The sequence below is a fragment of the Aquarana catesbeiana genome, linkage group LG06, assembly GCF_042186555.1.
Source record: "Aquarana catesbeiana isolate 2022-GZ linkage group LG06, ASM4218655v1, whole genome shotgun sequence".
In the NCBI taxonomy this organism is placed as follows: Eukaryota; Metazoa; Chordata; class Amphibia; order Anura; family Ranidae; genus Aquarana; species Aquarana catesbeiana.
In genome coordinates, this window is record NC_133329.1 from 382,643,046 (window position 1) to 382,663,244 (window position 20,199).

Below are 20,199 nucleotides of genomic sequence, written 5' to 3' on the forward strand. Positions count from 1 at the left end.
CAAAATGTTATATAGTAGAAAGTAAAATATTTTTTTTTTATACATATAAATTGTTGCGCTTTTTTTTTTTTGTTTATGGCGCAAGAAATAAAAAAAAACGCAGAAATGCTCAAATCCCACCAAAAGAAAGTTCTATTTGTGGGGAAAAAATTATAGAAATTTCATTTGGGTACAGCGTCGCGTGACCGCGCAATTGTCAGTTAAGGTAACGCAGTGCCACATCGCAAAAAACGGCCTGGTCATGAAGGGGGGGCAAACTTCCCGAGTTCAAGTGGTTAATAAATAAAGAGCTACATTTATTTATTGCATGTTTAGCAATAAAGTGTACATACGACTCGCATTTTATATTTCTCAATTTTAGAAGCTGCTTGACAAAGATACGAGTATGAGGAAAGCGTGTAAAGCAATTCTGTGGTTAGATAATGAAGCTGATGGTACACAAAACAAAAGAAAGTAATAGTAACTGATGTGTTATCATTGTTTTATCTGTACTATTCTGGATCCTTTTTAAGCTATGCAAAAATATTGTGTGTACTTATTTATAGTATATTGGATGCCCCATGATATAGGTCAGAAATTCTATATTCTCACCACATCTCCTCCCTGTAGCATCAAAGGCAGACTAAACATATCCAGGAAAGATGGCACCAAAATAGGCTCATTAGCCAAGGCAAACAAAACAAGGAAAAAACCAGCGCAGATAACGATCTGCCAGTAGACAAGAGGTCATATCCTGGTTCAGACTAGTTAACTGTTCGTCTCTAATAATTGCACGCAATTGGAGCATGATCAACAACCAGAAAGTAAAAGTTTCCCTAATTAATAGAATGATTGCTGCATGAAAGACACTTCATGGAAGCTTTCATATATATAGCTGCGTCGAATTGTACTGGAGGTCTGGAGTTACTGTTTTTAGAATATTTGTGTTTCTAAATAGGCTCCGTTTTCTACTTTGAACCCTTGATGGCTAAAGGTACAAATGCTACCGGATGGGAAGATGCTTTTTATGGCACGGTTTACCCTTAGGGCTAGTTTACACTTGCTTCAAAACAAGACTTCAGACATGCTCTCTGAACGCCAGTCAAAGCTCCTGTCACTGAATAAAATGGTTAGCTTACAGTCCTGTCTACACCTTGCTTCGGTTGGGGCTTCGGTTGGGGCTTCGGTTGGGGCTTCGGTTGGGGCTTCGGTTGGGGCTTCGGTTGGGGCTTCGGTTGGGGCTTCGGTTGGGGCTTCGGTTGGTGCTTCGGTTGGGCTTCAGGGAGCTTCGATGAGGCTTTAAGCGAGCTTTGCCATAGACTTCTATGGAGGCTTTGAAGATGCTTTGAAGCACCACTGAAGCTACATGGGGTATCATTTTTGAAGCGAAGCCAAAGCAAAGCAAAAGCAGGTTTAAACAGGACATTAAGCTAACCATTTTATTTAGTGACAGGAGCTTTAGCAAAAACCGTTCGAAGCCTTGTTGAAGCCGAAGCAAGTGTTAAATGAGCCCTTAAAGTGAACCTGTCACAAGTTAGACTACCATAACTGGGTGGTGGTTGGGCATCATGTGTTGCCGGCGCTCATCATTTGCTTGTCCATCTGCCCTGGAAGCACTCAGACCTGAAGGATGTGCAGTGAGCAAATCGGAGGTCAGGCATGCCTATAGACGGTTTGAATGTCGGCCGGGGATCAGCCAAGATTTGGTGGGCTAGAGACAGTTAGGCTGGAGTGAGAAGAGCTTGTATGATACTGGACATCCTCCAGCTAGGAAATGAGGGGGACTTTGACTTGCTGCATCATATAATGCACACTGGTAAAAGCTCACAGTGTGCAGTGAACACAGAGTAGGTGGTTTCAGGACAGCTGTACAAATGTGCAAAACAGAAGGGAAGGCTGGAGTTCTGCTTTAAAATGTTTGTTAGCCCAGCATTTCATATTCCTGATATGTGGCTACTGTACCATGTACTTGTATAAGAAAGTCTCCTGTTCTCTTTGTATTCCTTCCTTTATGTGAAATCCCTGGTGTTCCTGCCAGTCCCACTGCTTTCCTAATAAAAACTGACCACACTAAGCAGGAAAGCAGGAGAGCACCGTGGTCAGTTCTCTAGCTATCCTGGAAAACTCAGCCTGCTCTTCTCCAATGATCAGACTTGTCCTGACACCCCCCCCCCCCCCCCCCGCACAACCATTCACTGGGAAGCTCAGTGTGCTGCTGCTTCTCCTCCCCCCAGTTCTTATGTTACATACATAGTTACATAGTAGGTGAGGTTGAAAAAAGACACAAGTCCATCAAGTCCAACCTATGTGTGTGATTATGTGTCAGTATTACATTACATATCCCTGTATATTGCGGTCATTCAGGTGATTATCTAATAGTTTCTTGAAGTTATCAATGCTCCCCGCTGAGACCACCGCCTGTGGAAGGGAATTCCACATCCTTGCCGCTCTTACAGTAAAGAACCCTCTACGTAGTTTAAGGTTAAACCTCTTTTCTTCTAATTGTAATGAGTGGCCACGAGTCTTATTAAACTCTCTTCTGCAAAAAAGTTTTATCCCTATTGTGGGGTCACCAGTACAGTATTTGTAAATTGAAATCTTATCCCCTCTCAAGCGTCTCTTCTCCAGAGAGAATAAGTTCAGTGCTCGCAACATTTCCTCATAACTAAGATCCTCCAGACCCTTTATTAGCTTTGTTGCCCTTCTTTGTACTCGCTCCATTTCCAGTACGTCCCTCCTGACGACTGGTGCCCAGAACTGGACAGCATATTCCAGGTGCGGCCGGACCAGAGTCTTGTAGAGCGGGAGAATTATCATTTTATCTCTGCAGTTGATCCCCCTTTTAATGCATGCCAATATTCTGTTTGCTTTATTAGCAGCAGCTTGGCATTGCATGCCATTGCTGAGCCTATCATCTACTAGGATCCCCAGGTCCTTTTCCATCCTAGATTCCCCCAGAGGTTCTCCCCCCATTGTATAGATTGCATTCATATTTTTGCCACCCAAATGCATTATTTTACATTTTTCTACATTGAACCTCATTTGCCATGTAGTCGCCCACCCCATTAATTTGTTCAGGTCTTTTTGCAAGATTTCGATTTCCACATCCTGCGTAGAAGTTATTGCCCTGCTTAGCTTAGTATCGTCTGCAAATACAGAGATTGAATTGTTTATCCCATCCTCCAGGTCGTTTATGAACAAATTAAATAGGATTGGTCCCAGCCCAGAACCCTGGGGGACCCCACTACCCACCCCTGACCATTCTGAGTACTCCCCATTTATCACCACCCTCTGAACACGCCCTTGTAGCCAGTTTTCAATCCATGTACTCACCCTATGGTCCATGCCAACGCACCTTATTTTGTACAGTAAACGTTTATGGGGAACTGTGTCAAATGCTTTCGCAAAATCCAGATACACCACGTCTACGGGCCTTCCTTTATCTAGATGGCAACTCACCTCCTCATAGAAGGTTAATAGATTGGTTTGGCAAGAACGATTCTTCATGAATCCATGCTGATTACTGCTAATGTTATCATTCTTATTACTAAAATCTTGTATATAGTCCCTTATCATCCCCTCCAAGAGTTTACATACTATTGATGTTAGGCTAACTGGTCTGTAATTCCCAGGGATGTTTTTTGGGCCCTTTTTAAATATTGGTGCTACATTGGCTTTTCTCCAATCAGCTGGTACCATTCCAGTCAATAGACTGTCTGTAAAAATTAGGAACAACGGTCTGGCAATCACCTGACTGAGTTCCCTAAGTACCCTCGGATGCAAGCCATCTGGTCCCGGTGATTTATTAATGTTAAGTTTCTCAAGTCTAATTTTAATTCCGTCCTCTGTTAACCATGGAGGTGCTTCCTGTGTTGTGTCATGAGGATAAACACTGCAGTTTTGGTTACTGAAGCCCCCCGATTCACTCGTGAAGACTGAGGAGAAGAATAAATTCAATACCTTTGCCATCTCCCCATCCTTTGTAACCAGATGTCCTTCCTCATTCTTTATGGGGCCAATATGGTCTGTCCTCCCTTTTTTACTGTTTACATACTTAAAGAATTTCTTGGGATTTTTTTTGCTCTCCTCCGCTATGTGTCTTTCATGTTCTATCTTAGCCATCCTAATTGCACCCTTACATTTCTTATTGCATTCTTTATAAATTCTGAATGCTGAGGATGATCCCTCAACCTTGTATTTTTTGAAGGCCTTCTCCTTTGCTTTTATATGCATTTTTACATTGGAGTTAAGCCATCCAGGATGTTCGCTCTTTTAAATTTATTACCCAATGGGATACATTGGCTAATGCCCTTATTTAATATGCTCTTAAAGCAAACCCATCTCTCCTCCGTATTCTTTGTTCCTAATATTTTATCCCAATTTATGCCTTTTAGCAAGGTTTGTAGTTTAGGGAAGTTGGCTCTTTTGAAATTCAGTGTCTTTGTGTTCCCTTCATGTTTCCTATTTGTGTGATTTATACTGAAACTAAATGACCTGTGATCGCTGTTACCTAAATTGCCCCGTATTTCCACATCTGTTATCAGGTCTGTATTGTTGGTAATCAGTAGATCCAGTAATGTTTTATTTCTAGTTGGTGCGTCTACCATCTGACCCATAAAATTGTCCTGCAAGACACTAAGGAACTGGCGAGCCTTAAATGAATGCGCAGTTCCCTCCGCCCAGTCTATGTCTGGATAACTAAAATCCCCCATTATGATAACACTTCCCATCCTTGCTGCTAATCCAATTTGTGATAGGAGATCCGTCTCCACTTCCTCCCTCAGGTTAGGGGGCCTATAGCATACTCCCAGTATTATTTTCCCCTTAGCTTCATCCCTTTGGAGCTCTACCCATAAGGATTCCACCTCCTCCCTAGCCCCCCTCAGTGATGTCATCTCTCACATTCACTTGTACATTATTCTTGATATATAGGCATACCTCTCCCCCTTTTTTACCCTCTCTATCCTTGCGGTATAGGGTATACCCTTGAATGTTTGCCAGCCAATCATGAGAGCTGTTGAACCAGGTCTCTGAAATTCCCACAAAATCCAAATCCTCCTTGTACAACAGTATCTCTAGTTCACCCATCTTGTCCGCCAGGCTCCTGGCATTGGTGAACATGCCACATAGTTTAGACCGGTCGCATATTGTCCTCGTATTGGGTGTTTCAAGATTGCAACTAGGACTTGCTACTATACTCACCTTGTGTTTTTGTGCTTTGGTTAACCTACCACTAATGCCCCCAATACTACCCTCTGGAATATCTTCCGCGCTAGCTATCACTGTCTCTGGACCCTCCCCCCCATTGCCTAGTTGCTGAGAACAGAGGGAATGTGATCAGTTATAAAAAAAAAAAAGGGAAAAAAAGTATTTGCAATGTTTTTTTTGTTTTTTTTGTATCTATACAAAAATGTTTTGCCTTTCATCTCGGTTGTAAACTAATCGGGTTGTTTTACAAAGTGTCTGTTTATAATCTCTTGAAGGCTCGGTTCACACGGATGCATCACACCACATAGCAATAGCACTGTGTCTTTGCAATCTGTTGCAGGTGTCAAAAGTTATTGACACCCCAAAAGCAGGTCGCAGGTTGCAAAACACAGTGCGCTTGCTAAAATCAGATTGCATGGGTATGAACGCACTATTTTCATGCCGATGGAATGATGCGATTAGAGCCATACAAAATCAGTAGGCTCAAATCGAACCGCACATGAATGCTACAAATGGATGGGTTTGTGTTTTGTTTTTTTTCAGTTCTTTATATTTTTATCTTTTCGGGATATTGATTGTCATGTCCTTGTATTACAGCATCACTAAGGAAAGTATTGTGGATGTGGAGGGAGTTGTGCGGAAAGTTGACCAGAAGATTGAGAGCTGCACTCAGCAAGACGTGGAGCTCCATGTTGAGAGAGTAAGTGCGGCTCTCTTGTGTGACTACTAGCTGCTGATGTCTTCCCATTAAGCCGGCCATAAGTGGGTCAAGATTCAACCGGTTTAGCAGGGGCCAGATGAATTTCGATCAAATGTATGGGCACTCTGGTTGTACAAAAGTGTCACATGAATTCCGCTTGATCAGCACTGCTGACTCTAGCCGGCAGTCCCAATCAGTGTATTCTGACAGTGGGGAAGTCTCCCCTCTGTTACAACACAATAGCTCAGCGAGAACGAAGACCCCCCCCCCCCCCCAATCATCCACTGTGAATGGGGGAATCACCAGGTTTTTTCTGTTGGTTGAACAAAAAAAAAACTGACCCATCTTTGGCAAGCTTTAGTGAATACTTCATCTTGGAATAGTTCTCTTTTCCCCCCTCCTCATACATCATTATAAGCCCTGATGTAGGTTGGGCTCTGCAATGCATTGGTTTTCTATGATGGAATAATCACATCTGGATTCCCCACCTTGAAAATAAAAAAATAAATGTTGGCAAGAGCTTTACTTTACAAAAAAATGCTTACTGAAGGAGCTACACATCTTTACTGTGTGATATTGCCTTGTACTGTGTGTGTTGGTTGCATTTAGGGCCAGGTGTTTGCAAACATCTGTTTGCCACAGCAATTCTCTGTTTCTGATGAAGTTATATTTGTCTAATTTCCAGATCTATGTGATCAGTGCAGCTGAACCACGCCTGCCCCTGCAACTGGATGATGCCATTCGGCCTGAAGGAGAGGGGGAAGAGGTGAGAGGGGTCTGGTTTATTTCAAGACACACTGCAACAGATTTTTTACTTTGGCAGCCCTAAAGTCGCACTGCAACAGTATGAACCCTGACCACTTGGTTATACATTTAGAGTGAAAATCTGCATCATCTTCACTAATAAATCTGTCGCAGTTGGTTGCCTAGGAATTTAGATTAACGGGTTGCAAATTTCTCTCTCTCTGTCGTAGCCTGCTTTGCACCTTTGTTGCTAATTTGCTTGATAAATGTCCATCAGTATATACACTATTAGAGATTAAAGTCTTTAAATCCAGACTTTCTACAGAAACGGGAATACCGTTCCATATCACATTTCAGTCTTGTCTTTTTTCCCCAGTGCAGATGTTCCAGCCCCTAGCTGCCATAGTGGTGCTTCATGCCTGGCCTCTTTGGAGACCTGTTATAAGAGGAATATATAGACAGCCATTGCTGAGCCTCCTGCAAATTTTAGTTGTCTGACTGCAATGCTGATCACTGGCTGCAGTACTGCGAGTCACTGATCAGAGAAAAGCAAGTACATTAAACTTCTCTGCACTGGATGTTTATTCTGGGATAATGCTTGCAGAGGAGCAGCATGACAGCCAGATTACAAGTGTATTCTCAAAGTGGTTTAGCAGTGGCAGCCTGGATATTCCTCTGATGACAGGTATTTTTGCTCCAGATTTGTTGTGATGCACTGCTCTGTTCCCAGCAAGCCATGTGCTAGAGGCAAGATTTTTCTTGTATACTGACATTATAGATAGGTCAACCACAGCTGATTATCTGTGTCTGTCTGTCCATCCATGTGTCTTTATCTTTACACTGCACTGTATGACTCTGTTCCCCTTTTTTTTCCCTATTCTCTCTTGCTGTCATATTTCTTTCTTTCTTTCTTTCTTTCTTTCTTTCTTTCTTTCTCTTTCTTTCTTTCTTTCTTTCTTTCTTTCTTTCTTTCTTTCTTTCTTTCTTTCTTTCTTTCTTTCTTTCTTTCTTTCTTTCTTTCTTTCTTTCTTTCCTTTCTTTCTTTCTTTCTTTCTTTCTTTCTTTCTTTCTTTCTTTCTTTCTTTCTTTCTTTCTTTCTTTCTTTCTTTTTCTTTTTCTTTCTTTCTTTCTTTTTCTTTCTTTCTTTTTCTTTCTTTCTTTTTCTTTCTTTATTTTTCTTTTTCTTTCTTTCTTTCTTTTTCTTTCTTTCTTTTTCTTTCTTTCTTTCTTTTTTTCTTTCTTTCTTTTGTCTTTTTTTTTTTTTTATCTTGTGCAATTATCTTTCTATTTCTCCCTTCCTTTTTGCTTGCTTGTGCGTTCTCGCTCTCTCTCCTTCTGTGTCCTGCGTGCCCTCTCTCTGTCGCTTTTCTCCTTTATCTTTCCCCCTTCCTTTTTCACTTTTGCTCTTTTTCTCTCTCTCTCTCTTGCCCCGTGCCGTCTCCCTCTCCTCTTGCTCCCCCTCACTCTCTCTCCCCCTTGCCCCTGCATTCTCTCTCTCCCCCGTTCTTCCTTCTTTCATTCTCTCTCCCTCTTGCTCCCCTCTTGCTTCTCCACTCTCCCTCTCTTTCGCCTTCTTCCCTTCCATCTCTTTCTCACTTGCCCCCTATTCTCTCTCTCTCTCCTCTCCCTCTCCCTACAATGCCTGCTCTTTTGAAGAATGGTCTGATTGTGTATTGCTATTCATGTACCAAAGCTAGTGTGAATGAGCCCTAACTGTCTTAACTTTTCATCCTTTTTTTTTTTTTTTCTTTTTTTTATTCTATCCATGCTCTTTTTTCTTCTCTCTCTCTCTCTCTCTCTCTCTCTCTCTCTCTCTCTCTATATATATATATATCTATATATATATATATATATATATATATATAGATATATATATATATATATATCTTCATATCTTTGTAGGCTGCATTCACACCTGAGAGTTTTCAGCTCAAAAGTTCCAAAACGCCCAACAAGTAAAATCGCTTTTGTTTAAATAGCCCCTGTTCACATCTAAGCGTTCTATCACCTGAAGCAAAACGCCTGAAGCTCAAAGAAGGTACAGGCGTTTTACTGCTTTTTACATGACCTTTGGACCTCAAAACGCCTGTACAAAAATGCTGCAAAAACGCCCTACATAACACCCTAAATAAACGCCTGAAAGCGATACGTTCAGGTGTGAAAGCAGCCTTAATCTCGAGTGCCTTCAGACTTCTGGTAAAAGAGGATATAGTAAAATCATTGTTGCATGTGTATTGTATTATTTTGGTAAGCATCTTCCCAGCACATGTTACTAATCCTGAGTCAAATGATGGTGACCTGTCATAAGCCCCCAGGGATGGACTGTTATGTAGCATATCCACGTCATCACAGTGAAGGGAAGTCATTACCATGCATAGCTTCATAGTTTATGCATCTCCTGTTTACGTTGATGTTTCCACAAAGAGAATAGTTTTGTTCCACTCAAGACATCCAGCTTATGTGTATTTAGAGATCTCCGACTCCTCTGAATCTGCTTTACTTTCCTATTTATCTGCTCTGGGGCTATTTTTATACCAAGTAGAGCTATTTAGGAGGCTGGTTTATGTTTACACAGATCTGTCACTAATAAAATTGTACAAAGGCCCAGGGATCGAATAAAAGAATGCAAAGCCTTAAAGGGGTTATAAACCCTCAATATTTTTCACCTTATTGCATTCTTTGCATTAAGGTGAAAAACCTCCTCTGTTGGAACACCCCCCGTTTACTTACCTGAACCCGGTCTTTCCAGTGACTGGGACGAGCCCACCAGGTTCAGCCGGTGTCTCGGGTCCTGATTGGACAGATTGGTAGCAGCGCAGCCATTGGCTCCCGCTGTTTTCAATCAAAACCAATGTCGCAGCAGCCAGGGGACGGGGCCGTGTCCTGCTGTCTGTGTCAATGGACGCAGCAGCAGGACACGGGAGCGTGCGCCCACACGACTGCCCCAAAGGGGAGCAGCTCTCCAACGGGTTACTCGAGAAAAGGAGGAGCCAGGAGTGCCGCTGAGGGACCCCAGAAGAGGAGTATGGGGGCCACTATGTGCAAAACCAACTGCACACAGGAGGTAAGTATGACATGTTTGTTTTTTTTTGTTTTTTTTTTTTTAAACAAACCTTTACATATCCTTTAAAGGATAAGTTCACCTTCGGGATCATGTAACATATTCCTCCCGTTTTCAGGGTGGAACATGTAAGGGCTCATGCACACTGCAGCATAAATGAGCTCAAAGAAGTTTCAGTCTTTTGAGCTCTTATTTTTCCTGCCTAGAAACTCCCTTGTATGTTAGCCAATGTGTCCATGCACACTATGGCTTTTTCAGGCATATGCTCCTACAGGCAGAAACCCCCCCCCCCCCATCAAACTCGTGTTTTTGAGAGGAGCTAGTGCCTAGAGCTCAAAAAAGCTTGAAAACACGCAAAAACATTTGTTCCAGCTTTTCCGTTTTGTTTATACAGTGGTTAAGAAAATCCTATCTAGGAGGGTTTGTGGAAAAAAAACACTTATGCTCAAAAAAAGCTTGAAAGAGCTCAATAAAAACACGAGAGAGCACAAAAAAAGAGCAAGCTTCTTCAAGCTTTTATAGGCAGAAACGAAAGCTCAAACACCTGTAAAAAGCAGCTTTTTTTTTTTTTTTGGAGCTGCAGTGTACATGAACCCTAACATGTTCCCAATGCTGCAGCCGCTGCCTTGCTACCCCCAATCCCTGTGGCAGCATTGCAGGGAGAAGTTTCCCATACTAGCTGTCACTTTTTAAAATCAGTGGCGCTCTGCCCACACGGCCTCGTCATTCATTCAATTGGCTCTGCGTGTGAATGAATTACAAGCCGCAACATCCTTTGCGGTTGTTGGCTTGTAATTCTCAATTAACTACCACGGCTTTGTGGAGTACCGTGGCAGGTCATTGATTTCTTCCTGTCAGTGTATCTGCCTGCCCGAAAGGGATGTACGGGCACACAGATATACTGACAGATCTGAAGGAGACCTGCGTGGACCAGGGATTTGCTGATCGCTGGTGCAATGCTTTACAGGCTCCAAAAGAAAAATATTATAAATGCATATTTTTTTACCTGCAAAAAAAATTTGCATGTATTTTTTGTTTTCTAAAAGGTGAACTTCTTCTTTAAACTGGTCCTGGCAGACTGCTAATGCATTCCCCAATTTGTGTCTATAAAGCGTGGCATACATTACTTTGCAAATATTGAATTATAGGGAGTTTAGTTGCACTAGGACCTAGAGAATGGCCCAGCTCCTACTTGAAGCATTTGTTGACAGGTTTCAATACAGTGGTTGTGTTGCCCATAATCCCAGATCTGGGTAACAGTTCCTGTGGGTGCTGTAGTGGTGGCAGCACAGTGAGAAAGGCAGTGATTCTGCCACATGCGGTGCCAACGCTGATTAAAGTGTGCCCTTGTAGGCAAAACCTCATTACCCCCTGTTCTCCTGTAACATCAGCCATTCCCCCTTCTGACCAGAGAGGGCTGATTGACAACATAGTGGTACACTCCTCGGCTATGTCTGTTGAATGTTTTGCAAAGCAAATTTCCTCCAAACTTCATTTGAACACATTGCCTTACCAACCTGATCCTGTGCAGCAATCCTTCCTCCTAGGCTCATCTTTTGAAAGAGCAGGATTGTGCAAGCTGGTTTTGGAAGATTATTTTATGGAAATTTCACAATTCACTTTTAAGTTTAAGGCATACAGTGCATTGCAAAAGTATTCACTCCACTACTTGCTTTTTATCCCCTTTTTGTTCTATTACAACCTGGAATTAAATTTGTTTTTGGGCGGGGGGGGGGGGGCTTTGTACCATGTGATGTACACAACATGCCTACAACTTTGAAGGTGAAAAAAGAAATATTGAGTGTGCACAAGTAAGTACTCACCTCCTTTGCTTTGAAACACCTAAATGTGATGCAGTCTAACCAAAGTTTTACCTGTGTGCAATCAAAATCTCACATTATCTGTCATATAGAGGGTTGATTTACTAAAACTGGAGAGTGCAAAATATGGTGCAGCTCTGCAAAGAAACCAATCGGCTTCCAGGTTGTTTTTTTTGTTTTTTGTTTTTTTTTTTTATAAAAGCTTAATTGAACAAGCAGGTTTCTGTGCAGAGCTGCACCAGATTCTGTACCCTTCAGTTTTAGCAAATCAACCCCATGATGTGGGTATAAAAAAAGAATTGCCCCTGTTTTAAATAATCACATTTTGTTGCCTGTTGCAGCCTGAAATGAAGACAGACACCGTTTTTATTTTATCCAGCTGTATTTACTAATGCAACTTATAACATCCAAGTGAGATAGAACACCAACATGTCAGAAAGAAAATTCAAAAACAGAATCACTGAGTTGGAAAAAGGGATACTGTTGGGATTTGTCTCTACTAACTTTGCACATCTAGACTTTGCAATATTTGCCTGCTCTTCTTTGCAGAACTGCTCAAGTTCAGTTAAATTTGATGGTGACGTTTTTTTGGACTGCAGTCTTCAAGTCAATCCACAGATTTTCAATGGGGTTTAAGTCTGGGCTCTGACTAGGCCATGCAAGGACATTCACCTTTTTCTCCAACCACTGTGTAGTGATTTTTGCTGTGTGCTTTGGGTCATTGTCATGTTGGAAGGTAAACCTTCTTCCCATTGACAACTTTTTGGCAAAGGGCAGCAGATTTTCATCAAGAATATGACGGTATTTTGCCCCATCCATTTTTCCTTCTATCCTGACAAATGCTTCAGTCCCTGCTGCAGAGAAACACCCCCATAACAGGATATAACCACCTCCATGCTTTACTGTAGGAATGGTGTTATTTGGATGATGAGCTGTATTGGATTTTCGCCAGACATATCGCTTGGTTTTGATGCCAAATAATTCAATTTTAGTCTTGTGGGATGGGAATTACCTACCTGTAGGAATACTTTAAGGCTGACCATAGCAAGATTCAAACCATTAGTGGGCAGGCGGAATGTGCCAAGTTTTTTTTTTTTTTTTTTTTTAAATCAAAAAGGGTTTTATTGAACTTTCACATATAGTCCAGCAATAATCACTCTTCATGTTGCATTTACAGTTACATCAGTAATATCAAGTAGGTTCACGGTCGTGTATACAGTAATTATACCACCTGATTTGTCAATCTGTTGCAAATTTCCAAACATCCACAACACAGCTTTCCCTGTTTTGGCTATCACCACCCATGTTATTTTATGCTATGCATTCCATTTTGCTCCCCTTCATCTGGTTTAAAGAGATTGCAGGAGTCTAGACATCACCAACTCTCTTGGACTCAGTCCCGGTGTGTCCAGCCATTTTGACCAAATACGTTCAAACCTATTTGGGCATCCCCTGTGTTGGTATATTAGCTTTTCCCTGGTAAGGGTCTGTCCCATGTGTTCCACCCAGGAGCCCCTGGTGGGTGGCATTGTGGATTTCCACCCCATTAGGATAAGTTTCCTGGCCTGAAATAGAGCCCTGGAGAAAGCGACCCTATCCATCTCCTCCGGGATCTCCTCCTCCAGGACTCCCAGCAAGCAACCCTTAGGGTCAGTGGGAACCTTTGTCTGAAATACTCAGTTGAGCGTGTCTAGCACCCCATTCCAGTAACGGTGGAGCTTCGGGCAGCGCCATAGTAGGTGAATGAGGTCTCCGTCGTGCTGCTGACAGCGGGAGCATAGAGGGCTTGTCGCCCTGCCCATCTTGTGTAACTTCTTAGGGGTGTAATGTACTCTCAAAACTATGAACAATTGGGAGACCTTTTGTGCTACGTTAAGGGAGCAATTGGGTATAGCTTGAAGAGCCTCCTCCCACTGCTCATCTGTGATTTGGCCAAGGTCCCTCTCCCAGGCAGGAGCCGCCTTGCATGGGTAAGCCCGTAAGTGTCTTACCAGCAGCATCTGGTAGCATTGGGATATGATTCCTTTGGTTTCCTTACTAGACTGTAACACATGGAATATCGGAGTGGGTGACAATATCCACTCAACGGCAGTCCCCTGCGCAGCCACCGCGTGTCGCAGCTGAAGGTATGGGTAAAGCATATTATTCGGTAAGTTGGAATTGGCTTGTAGTTCTGTGAAAGGGAGCAGTTTACCGTTCCCGAATATTTGAGAGAGTAGTTTTACCCCGTACTTGCACCATCTAGACTTTTGGTTTAGTTTTCCCAGTTCACTATAGGAACGGTTGTCCCATATTGGACTGAAATCCGTGAACCCCTGCACCCCCTGGATTTGTCTAACTTTATTCCATATTTTCTGTACCAGTGACAGGGTTGGGGCCTTTTTGTTGGATTTCGCAAATAGCTGGGCCTCAAGACCCACAGGGATAGTTTCTGCTCCAGAGGCAATCAGCATCAACTGTGCTGCTGAGCCCCGTGGTTCTGGAGCCATGGAGCCAACCAACTGCTGCAACTGGGACGCTATGTAGTACAACCAGGGGTTGGGAACCGCCAACCCCCCGTTGTCCTTAGACTGCTGCAACTGTTCTAGTCTAATTCTGGGATGTTTATTGTTCCATAGCAGTTTACGAAAAAGGGTATTTACTATTCTAAAGATTTTTAGGGGGATTACCACTGGTGTATTGTGCAAGAAATATAATAATTGGGGCATAAGAATCATCTTAATTAAATTGGCTCTGCCTGCCAGGGACATTTTTAAGTTATTCCATGTGTTTATTTTATCACGAAAGCGTGAAAGCAGGGGGTATATGTTTATGGAACAGTAGTCTCCAATCCTGGGCGCTATTTGTATGCCCAGATATTTGAAACTAGTGACCAGAGGAATGGGGCAATGATCAGGAGGCGCAACCCCATGGTCCCCATCCAGCATCATCAGGGCTGACTTAGACCAGTTGATGGTTAGCCCTGAGTAGTGACCAAACAGTTTTATTATTGACATGGCCTCTGACAGTGAATTGCTCGGGTTTCCCAGAAAAAGTAACATGTCGTCTGCGTACAACATTATCTTTTCATGCAGTGTCCCGTACTGGAACCCTTGAATCCGGTCGCTGTCTCTTATAAGGGCTGCTAAGGGCTCTATCGCGATCGCAAAGAGCAGTGGGGACAGAGGACAACCTTGCCTCGTCCCCCTGCCCAGAGCAAAGGCATGCGAGACTCTATCTGACATTCGAATATTGGCCTGAGGGGACGCATACAGCAGCTTAACCCATGTTATGAACCGTTTCCCAAACCCAAATTTGTCTAATACTGCCCAGAGATATGTCCAGCTAACGCTGTCAAAAGCCTTGTTGGCGTCCAGGGATAGCAGCGCTCTCTGACCCATATTGTCTGCCTGCATTTGCATATTAAGGAAAAGTCTTCTCAAATTGGTGGCTGTGGACTTTTGGGGCATAAAGCCTGCCTGGTCCTGGTGTATAATGGAGGAGATGACCCCGTTGACCCGGAGCGCCAGGACCTTTGCAAGGATCTTCACATCACTCTGGAGCAATGAAATAGGTCTATAGGAGCCGGGGTCAACCGGATCCTTCCCCTGTTTAAGAAGTAAAATCACATTTGCCCTTGCCATAGAATCAGGAAGTCTGCCTGTGTCCAGGCAAGCGTTGATCACTTTTAATAGTTCGGGGAGTATCTGTTCTCCATACTGAGTGAATACCTCCATAGGGAGGCCATCCCCACCCGGTGCTTTACACGTGGGAAAAGAGCAGGCCGCCACCCGAAGCTCCTCCAAGGTTATCGGGGCATCTAATTGTTTCTGTGCTGCTGCCGTCAACGAGGGCAGATCAATCGTAGACATATATTCTGCTAGTTCTGCATCCGAGTAAGCATCCCTCGGCCTATATAGGTCTTCATAGAAGGATGCCAGCTCGGATATGACGAGTTCCGGGGAATTGACTACTTTCCCATTGGCAGCCCGAATGGCCCCAATGGCTGGTGATTGCTGTTGTGATCGTGCAATTTTTGCCAGTAGGCGGCCCGTCTTCTCCCCCTCTTCATAAAATGCTAGCTTCGTGAAGAACCTTTTACGCTCTGCAGTGGAGGATCTCAGCCGGTCCAGGGAATCCTGGGCCGACATCCATGCCTCCCTGGTGGGGTCAGTGGGATCAGTTATATAGGCAATTTCTAGTTGCTTTACCAAGTCCCCAGCCTGTTCTAGCAGGACCGAGGAGTTGTGTTTAACCTGTTGTATTTCTTGGATGAAAATCCCTCTCAGATGTGCCTTAAAAGTTTCCCATTTCAAGTGAGCATCATGTAAATATCTGTGTGTTTTAAAGAAACCCTCAATCTGCGTTGCTATTCCCTCCTGCGAAACAAAGAGCTTTAACCAAAAGGCATGTAGCTTCCACGGGGCTTTGGGTAGGTTGCTGGGGGGTCTAGTAGTTAACCACAGAGATAGTGGGGAGTGGTCTGACACTCCTCGTGGAAAATATTCCACTTTGGTTATATTGCTTACCAGATTTGGGGTACCTATACATAAGTCAATACGTGACAGTGACCCGTGTGTCTTGGAAAAACAGGAAAATTGTTTGCATTCGGGGTTACGATTGCGCCATATATCTATCCATCCTACTTCTGCAAGTAAGCGACTGAGAGCGGTGCCCCGTCCACCCCCCGGAGGCTGTACAGGTGGATGCCTGTCCAGTTTAGGGTCTAGGTAACAATTGAAGTCACCCATTATTAATACCGGAATATCCGGTTTATTAGCTAAATAAGAAATTAACAATTGCAATACCTCTCTGGAGAATGGAGGGGGCACATATACAAAAGCTAGTATCAAGGTAATCGTATACAATTTACAGTGCAAGAATACAAATCTACCAGATATATCTACTAAGGAGTCTAGCTCCTGGTATACTAGGGCTTTGTGTATCAGTACACTTGCTCCCCGCGAAAAAGCGGAGTAAGTGGAGTGATAGGCCTTGCCGACCCATGCATATTGCAAGAAACCAACTGTATCATCCCGCAGGTGGGTTTCCTGCAGGCCAATCACAGCCGGATGGAATTTCCGCAGTCCGGCTGAAATCATGGACCTTTTCAATGGATCGTTTACTCCCCGAACATTCCAGGTCACTATGGGTGTATCAGACATTGCAGAAGTTCAGTCCAGTTCTCATCTGTGTGGTGAGGTCTCATATTGTCCTGCAGCAGTTCCGGGAATCGCCAGTCAGCAGTGCTTGCATAAACTAAATTGACCAGCCGGCCATCTAGAGCACAGGGTTCGCTGGTGATGCAGTTTAGATATTGGAGATGCAACAAAATGGTACAGAGAAGCTGTATATTCAATTGGAAAGTAAGGTGAACCAGGTGGTGGGTCCAGTAAAAAAGAAAAAGAAAAAGGACTTGTGAGATACTCCCCGCTGGTTGTGCCACGCGGAGGGGTAGCAGATTGTGCGAGGCTCGATAGGCCCCAACCGTGCCAACAGGGCACAACATCTCAGGCCATAACAACAGTGGCAACACGTAAAGTTCAGTTGCGGAGTATATCCGCCAGCCACCCAAGTGGTTATTCGGCACTTGCAGTGAGCTCATAACATTGAAATTTCCTCGCTGGTGCTAAGTGAAAAAAGGAAAAAAAGTCCTCTGTGTAAGGAGTAACAGTGACTGTGTAGTGTGGGCGCCCTTTATCTCTGAGACGAACTGACCAAATAAAGTCATCCATCTTCATTGTCGCGTCTGCGTCGACGCAGGTCTTGCTCGTTTCGGTCCAGCCATTCAGCAGCATCTTGTGCGTTTTCAAAAAAGTGGTTTTGATCCCCAGCTGTAATTCGCAACTTGGCAGGGAACAACATTGCATATTTGAGCTGTAGGCGTTGCAGCCGTTTCTTGACATCCGCAAATTTACATCTCCTGCGTTGCACTTCGGCTGAGAAGTCGGGGTAAAAGGAGATTCTGGTTCCGTTGAACTGCACGGCCCCTTTTTCTCTGGCTAGTCGTAGCACTACTTCACGGTCACGATAATTGAGGAGCCTGGCCAGCATCGCTCTAGGGGGATTTCCAGGAGGTAGAGGTCGTGGCGGCACTCGATGTGCCCGTTCCACCGCATATAGGGGAGAGAAGGCCTCTTTACCGAATATTTCCTGCAGCCACTCTTCAATGAACACTGTGGGGTCCCTGCCCTCCACCTTCTCCGGGAGCCCCACTATGCGAACGTTATTGCGTCTCAGGCGGTTCTCGATGTCGTCAGTCTTTTCAAAGGCCTGGTGTGCATGTTGTGCAGCCCCCCGCACATCTCTGGTTAAATGAGGCATCTGATCTTCCATGTCACTTACTCTCCCCTCCACTGCTGTGGTTCTCTCCCTAATTTTTTGAATGTCCTGGCGGAGGAGAGAGACGGTCTCCTTCAGTCCCCCAAATTTTTCCTTAAGGTCGTCCACTGAGGCAGTGCATCTGTGGACTGCATGCAGGATTTCACTGAGTGTAGGTTGGGGACTGTCTTCCACTTGTAAATCAAACAGGCCTGGCATAGGATCCGGAACAGAGTCCATAATGTTTGTGTCTTCTGGCCTTTCTGTGTCCTCCCTGCTTGTCTGCTCCACTGACACTGCTGGGGTCTGTGTGCTAGTCTGTGTGGAGTCTGCAGAGCCTGCCAGTTTCTGTGTGTAGTATAGCATGTCCCTGGGCTGGTCTTTGGCCTTAGGGGGTTTCTGTGACTTACCCCCTTGGTCTGCTTTCTTGTCCTGGCCTCGTGGCGTTCTCTGCGGCTGGGATGTCCAGGCGCCATCTTGGATGTCCTGAGCGGCCGAGGCCGCGGCTTCTCCGCGGTTTCCACGGGTCATCATACCCCCACACTGCAGCTGTATCTATGTCCTGGGGTGTCAGGGATGCTGTAGCTACCGAATGATGCGGTTTTTAGGCGCCGGGAACAGCGAGGAAAGGATCGTTAGGAGGATCAACAGCGGGAGCTCCGGTGAACAGGTCTGTTCACATGCCGCGCTAGGCCACGCCCCCGGAATGTGCCAAGTTGATTGGGCAACTTGGGTACCAGCCTGCTGGAGTCGCTTGCGATTATTGCAGGCAGCTGCTATAGCCGCTAGCGATAATCAGTCTTCTCCCGGAGGGGACGGCTCCTTCTGGCTCCACCCCCTCCCCCCTGCTGGAAGAAGACAATTGCTCGGTAGGAGGGATTCCCCTGTCAATACTGTGTTGTTGCTGGAACCGTGCAAATGTCTTTCCTGCATTCCGTTGCAGGATGAAATTCGCACCGTCTATGACCTGGCTTACCGTACATTTCACAGAGCGGGGCTTTGTGGAAGAGTGGCTAGAAAACAGCTATTGCTTAAAGAAAAAAAAAAAAGAATACCCATTTGGCATTCGCCAAACATGTGGCAGACTCCCCCCAAAAAATGGAAGAAGGTTCTCTCTGGTCAGATGAGACTAAGATTGAACTTTCTGACCATCATGGGAAATGCTATGTGTGGAGCAAACCCAACACTTCCTATCACCCTGAGAGCACCACAGTGAAGCATGGTGGTGGCAGCATCATGATATGGGGACTTTTCATCGGCACGACTGGAAAACTGGTCAGGATAGAAGAGAAGATGGATGGTACTAAATAAAGGGCAAATCTTGAAAAAAAAAACATTTCAGAGATTTAAGACCGGGATGGGAGGTTCACCTTCCAGCAGGACACTGACCCTAAACTTACTGCTAAAGCTATACTTAAGTGGTATAAAGGTAAATGTTAGGGGGTGGCCTAGTCAAAACCCAGACCTCAATCTAATTGAGAATTTGTGGCATGACGTGAAGAATCCTAGACACCAAGGCAACCCATCTAACTTGAAGGTGCTGGAGTGGTTTTGCCTTGAAGAATGGGCAAACTCCCAGTCGTTATATTTGCTAAGCTAATAGAGGTATGAAACTCTCAGCTGTAATTGTAGCAAATGGTATTTCTACAAAGTACATTATTCGCTTTTTTTTTTGGGGGGGGGGGGGGGATACTTATGCAAACTCAAGATTCCTTTTTTTTTTTCCTTTCTTGTGTCTTCATTATTGTTTGTGTCCCAGTAAAAAGAAATGTTGCACCTTCAAAGGTTTAGGCATGTTGTACACATTAAATGGTTCAAAGGCCCCAAAAATCTGTTTTAATTCCAGGTAGTGATGCAACAAAACAGGAAAAGAACAAGGGTGGGGTGGATACTTTTGCAAAGCACTGTATACCTGAAGTTTCTCAGATTTCTTCTAGGTCTGTGTAAAGTATACCTGCCAATGACAATGCTATGCCAGTGGCCAGAACAGATGGGATCATCACCCTTTTAGATTTTTTGTTTTTATGAGCTTGAGTTATGAAAGATTATAACCTCTTTTGGGGCACTGTTGCTGCTATCCCTATTGGGGAGACTTCCTTTCAGTTTTATACCTGTGGCAATAGGACCGTCAATGAGGAAACGTGTCCCTGAAACAGGAGGTAAAACAACAACCGAAGCAGATTTCAGGTTTTCTTTAAATCATTTTGCTCAGGAGATGACAGTCAGGATCTTCTACCAGACCTGCATTTTTATGCCCTGATATAGAACCCTGTAAAACCCTCAAAATGCATTGCATACAGATGGTGTACAGAATGCCCCCAGATATGTAATTGTCTGCTTGGCTCTCTGATTTTCATAGAAGTCCGCACTAAGATAGATACAAGTCA

General features: G+C 44.1%; 1 protein-coding gene across 2 annotated transcripts in view; it reads left to right on the forward strand.

Moving 5' to 3' along the window:
• DARS1 (aspartyl-tRNA synthetase 1) overlaps positions 1–20,199 on the forward strand; it is a 188,816-nt gene that overhangs the window by 108,354 nt on the left and 60,263 nt on the right. For both annotated transcript variants that reach the window (XM_073634256.1, XM_073634257.1), the window contains 2 exons: positions 5,785–5,887; positions 6,573–6,653. In XM_073634256.1, coding sequence (XP_073490357.1) covers positions 5,785–5,887; positions 6,573–6,653 — 184 coding nt within the window. The remainder of the gene's footprint in view (positions 1–5,784; positions 5,888–6,572; positions 6,654–20,199) is intronic.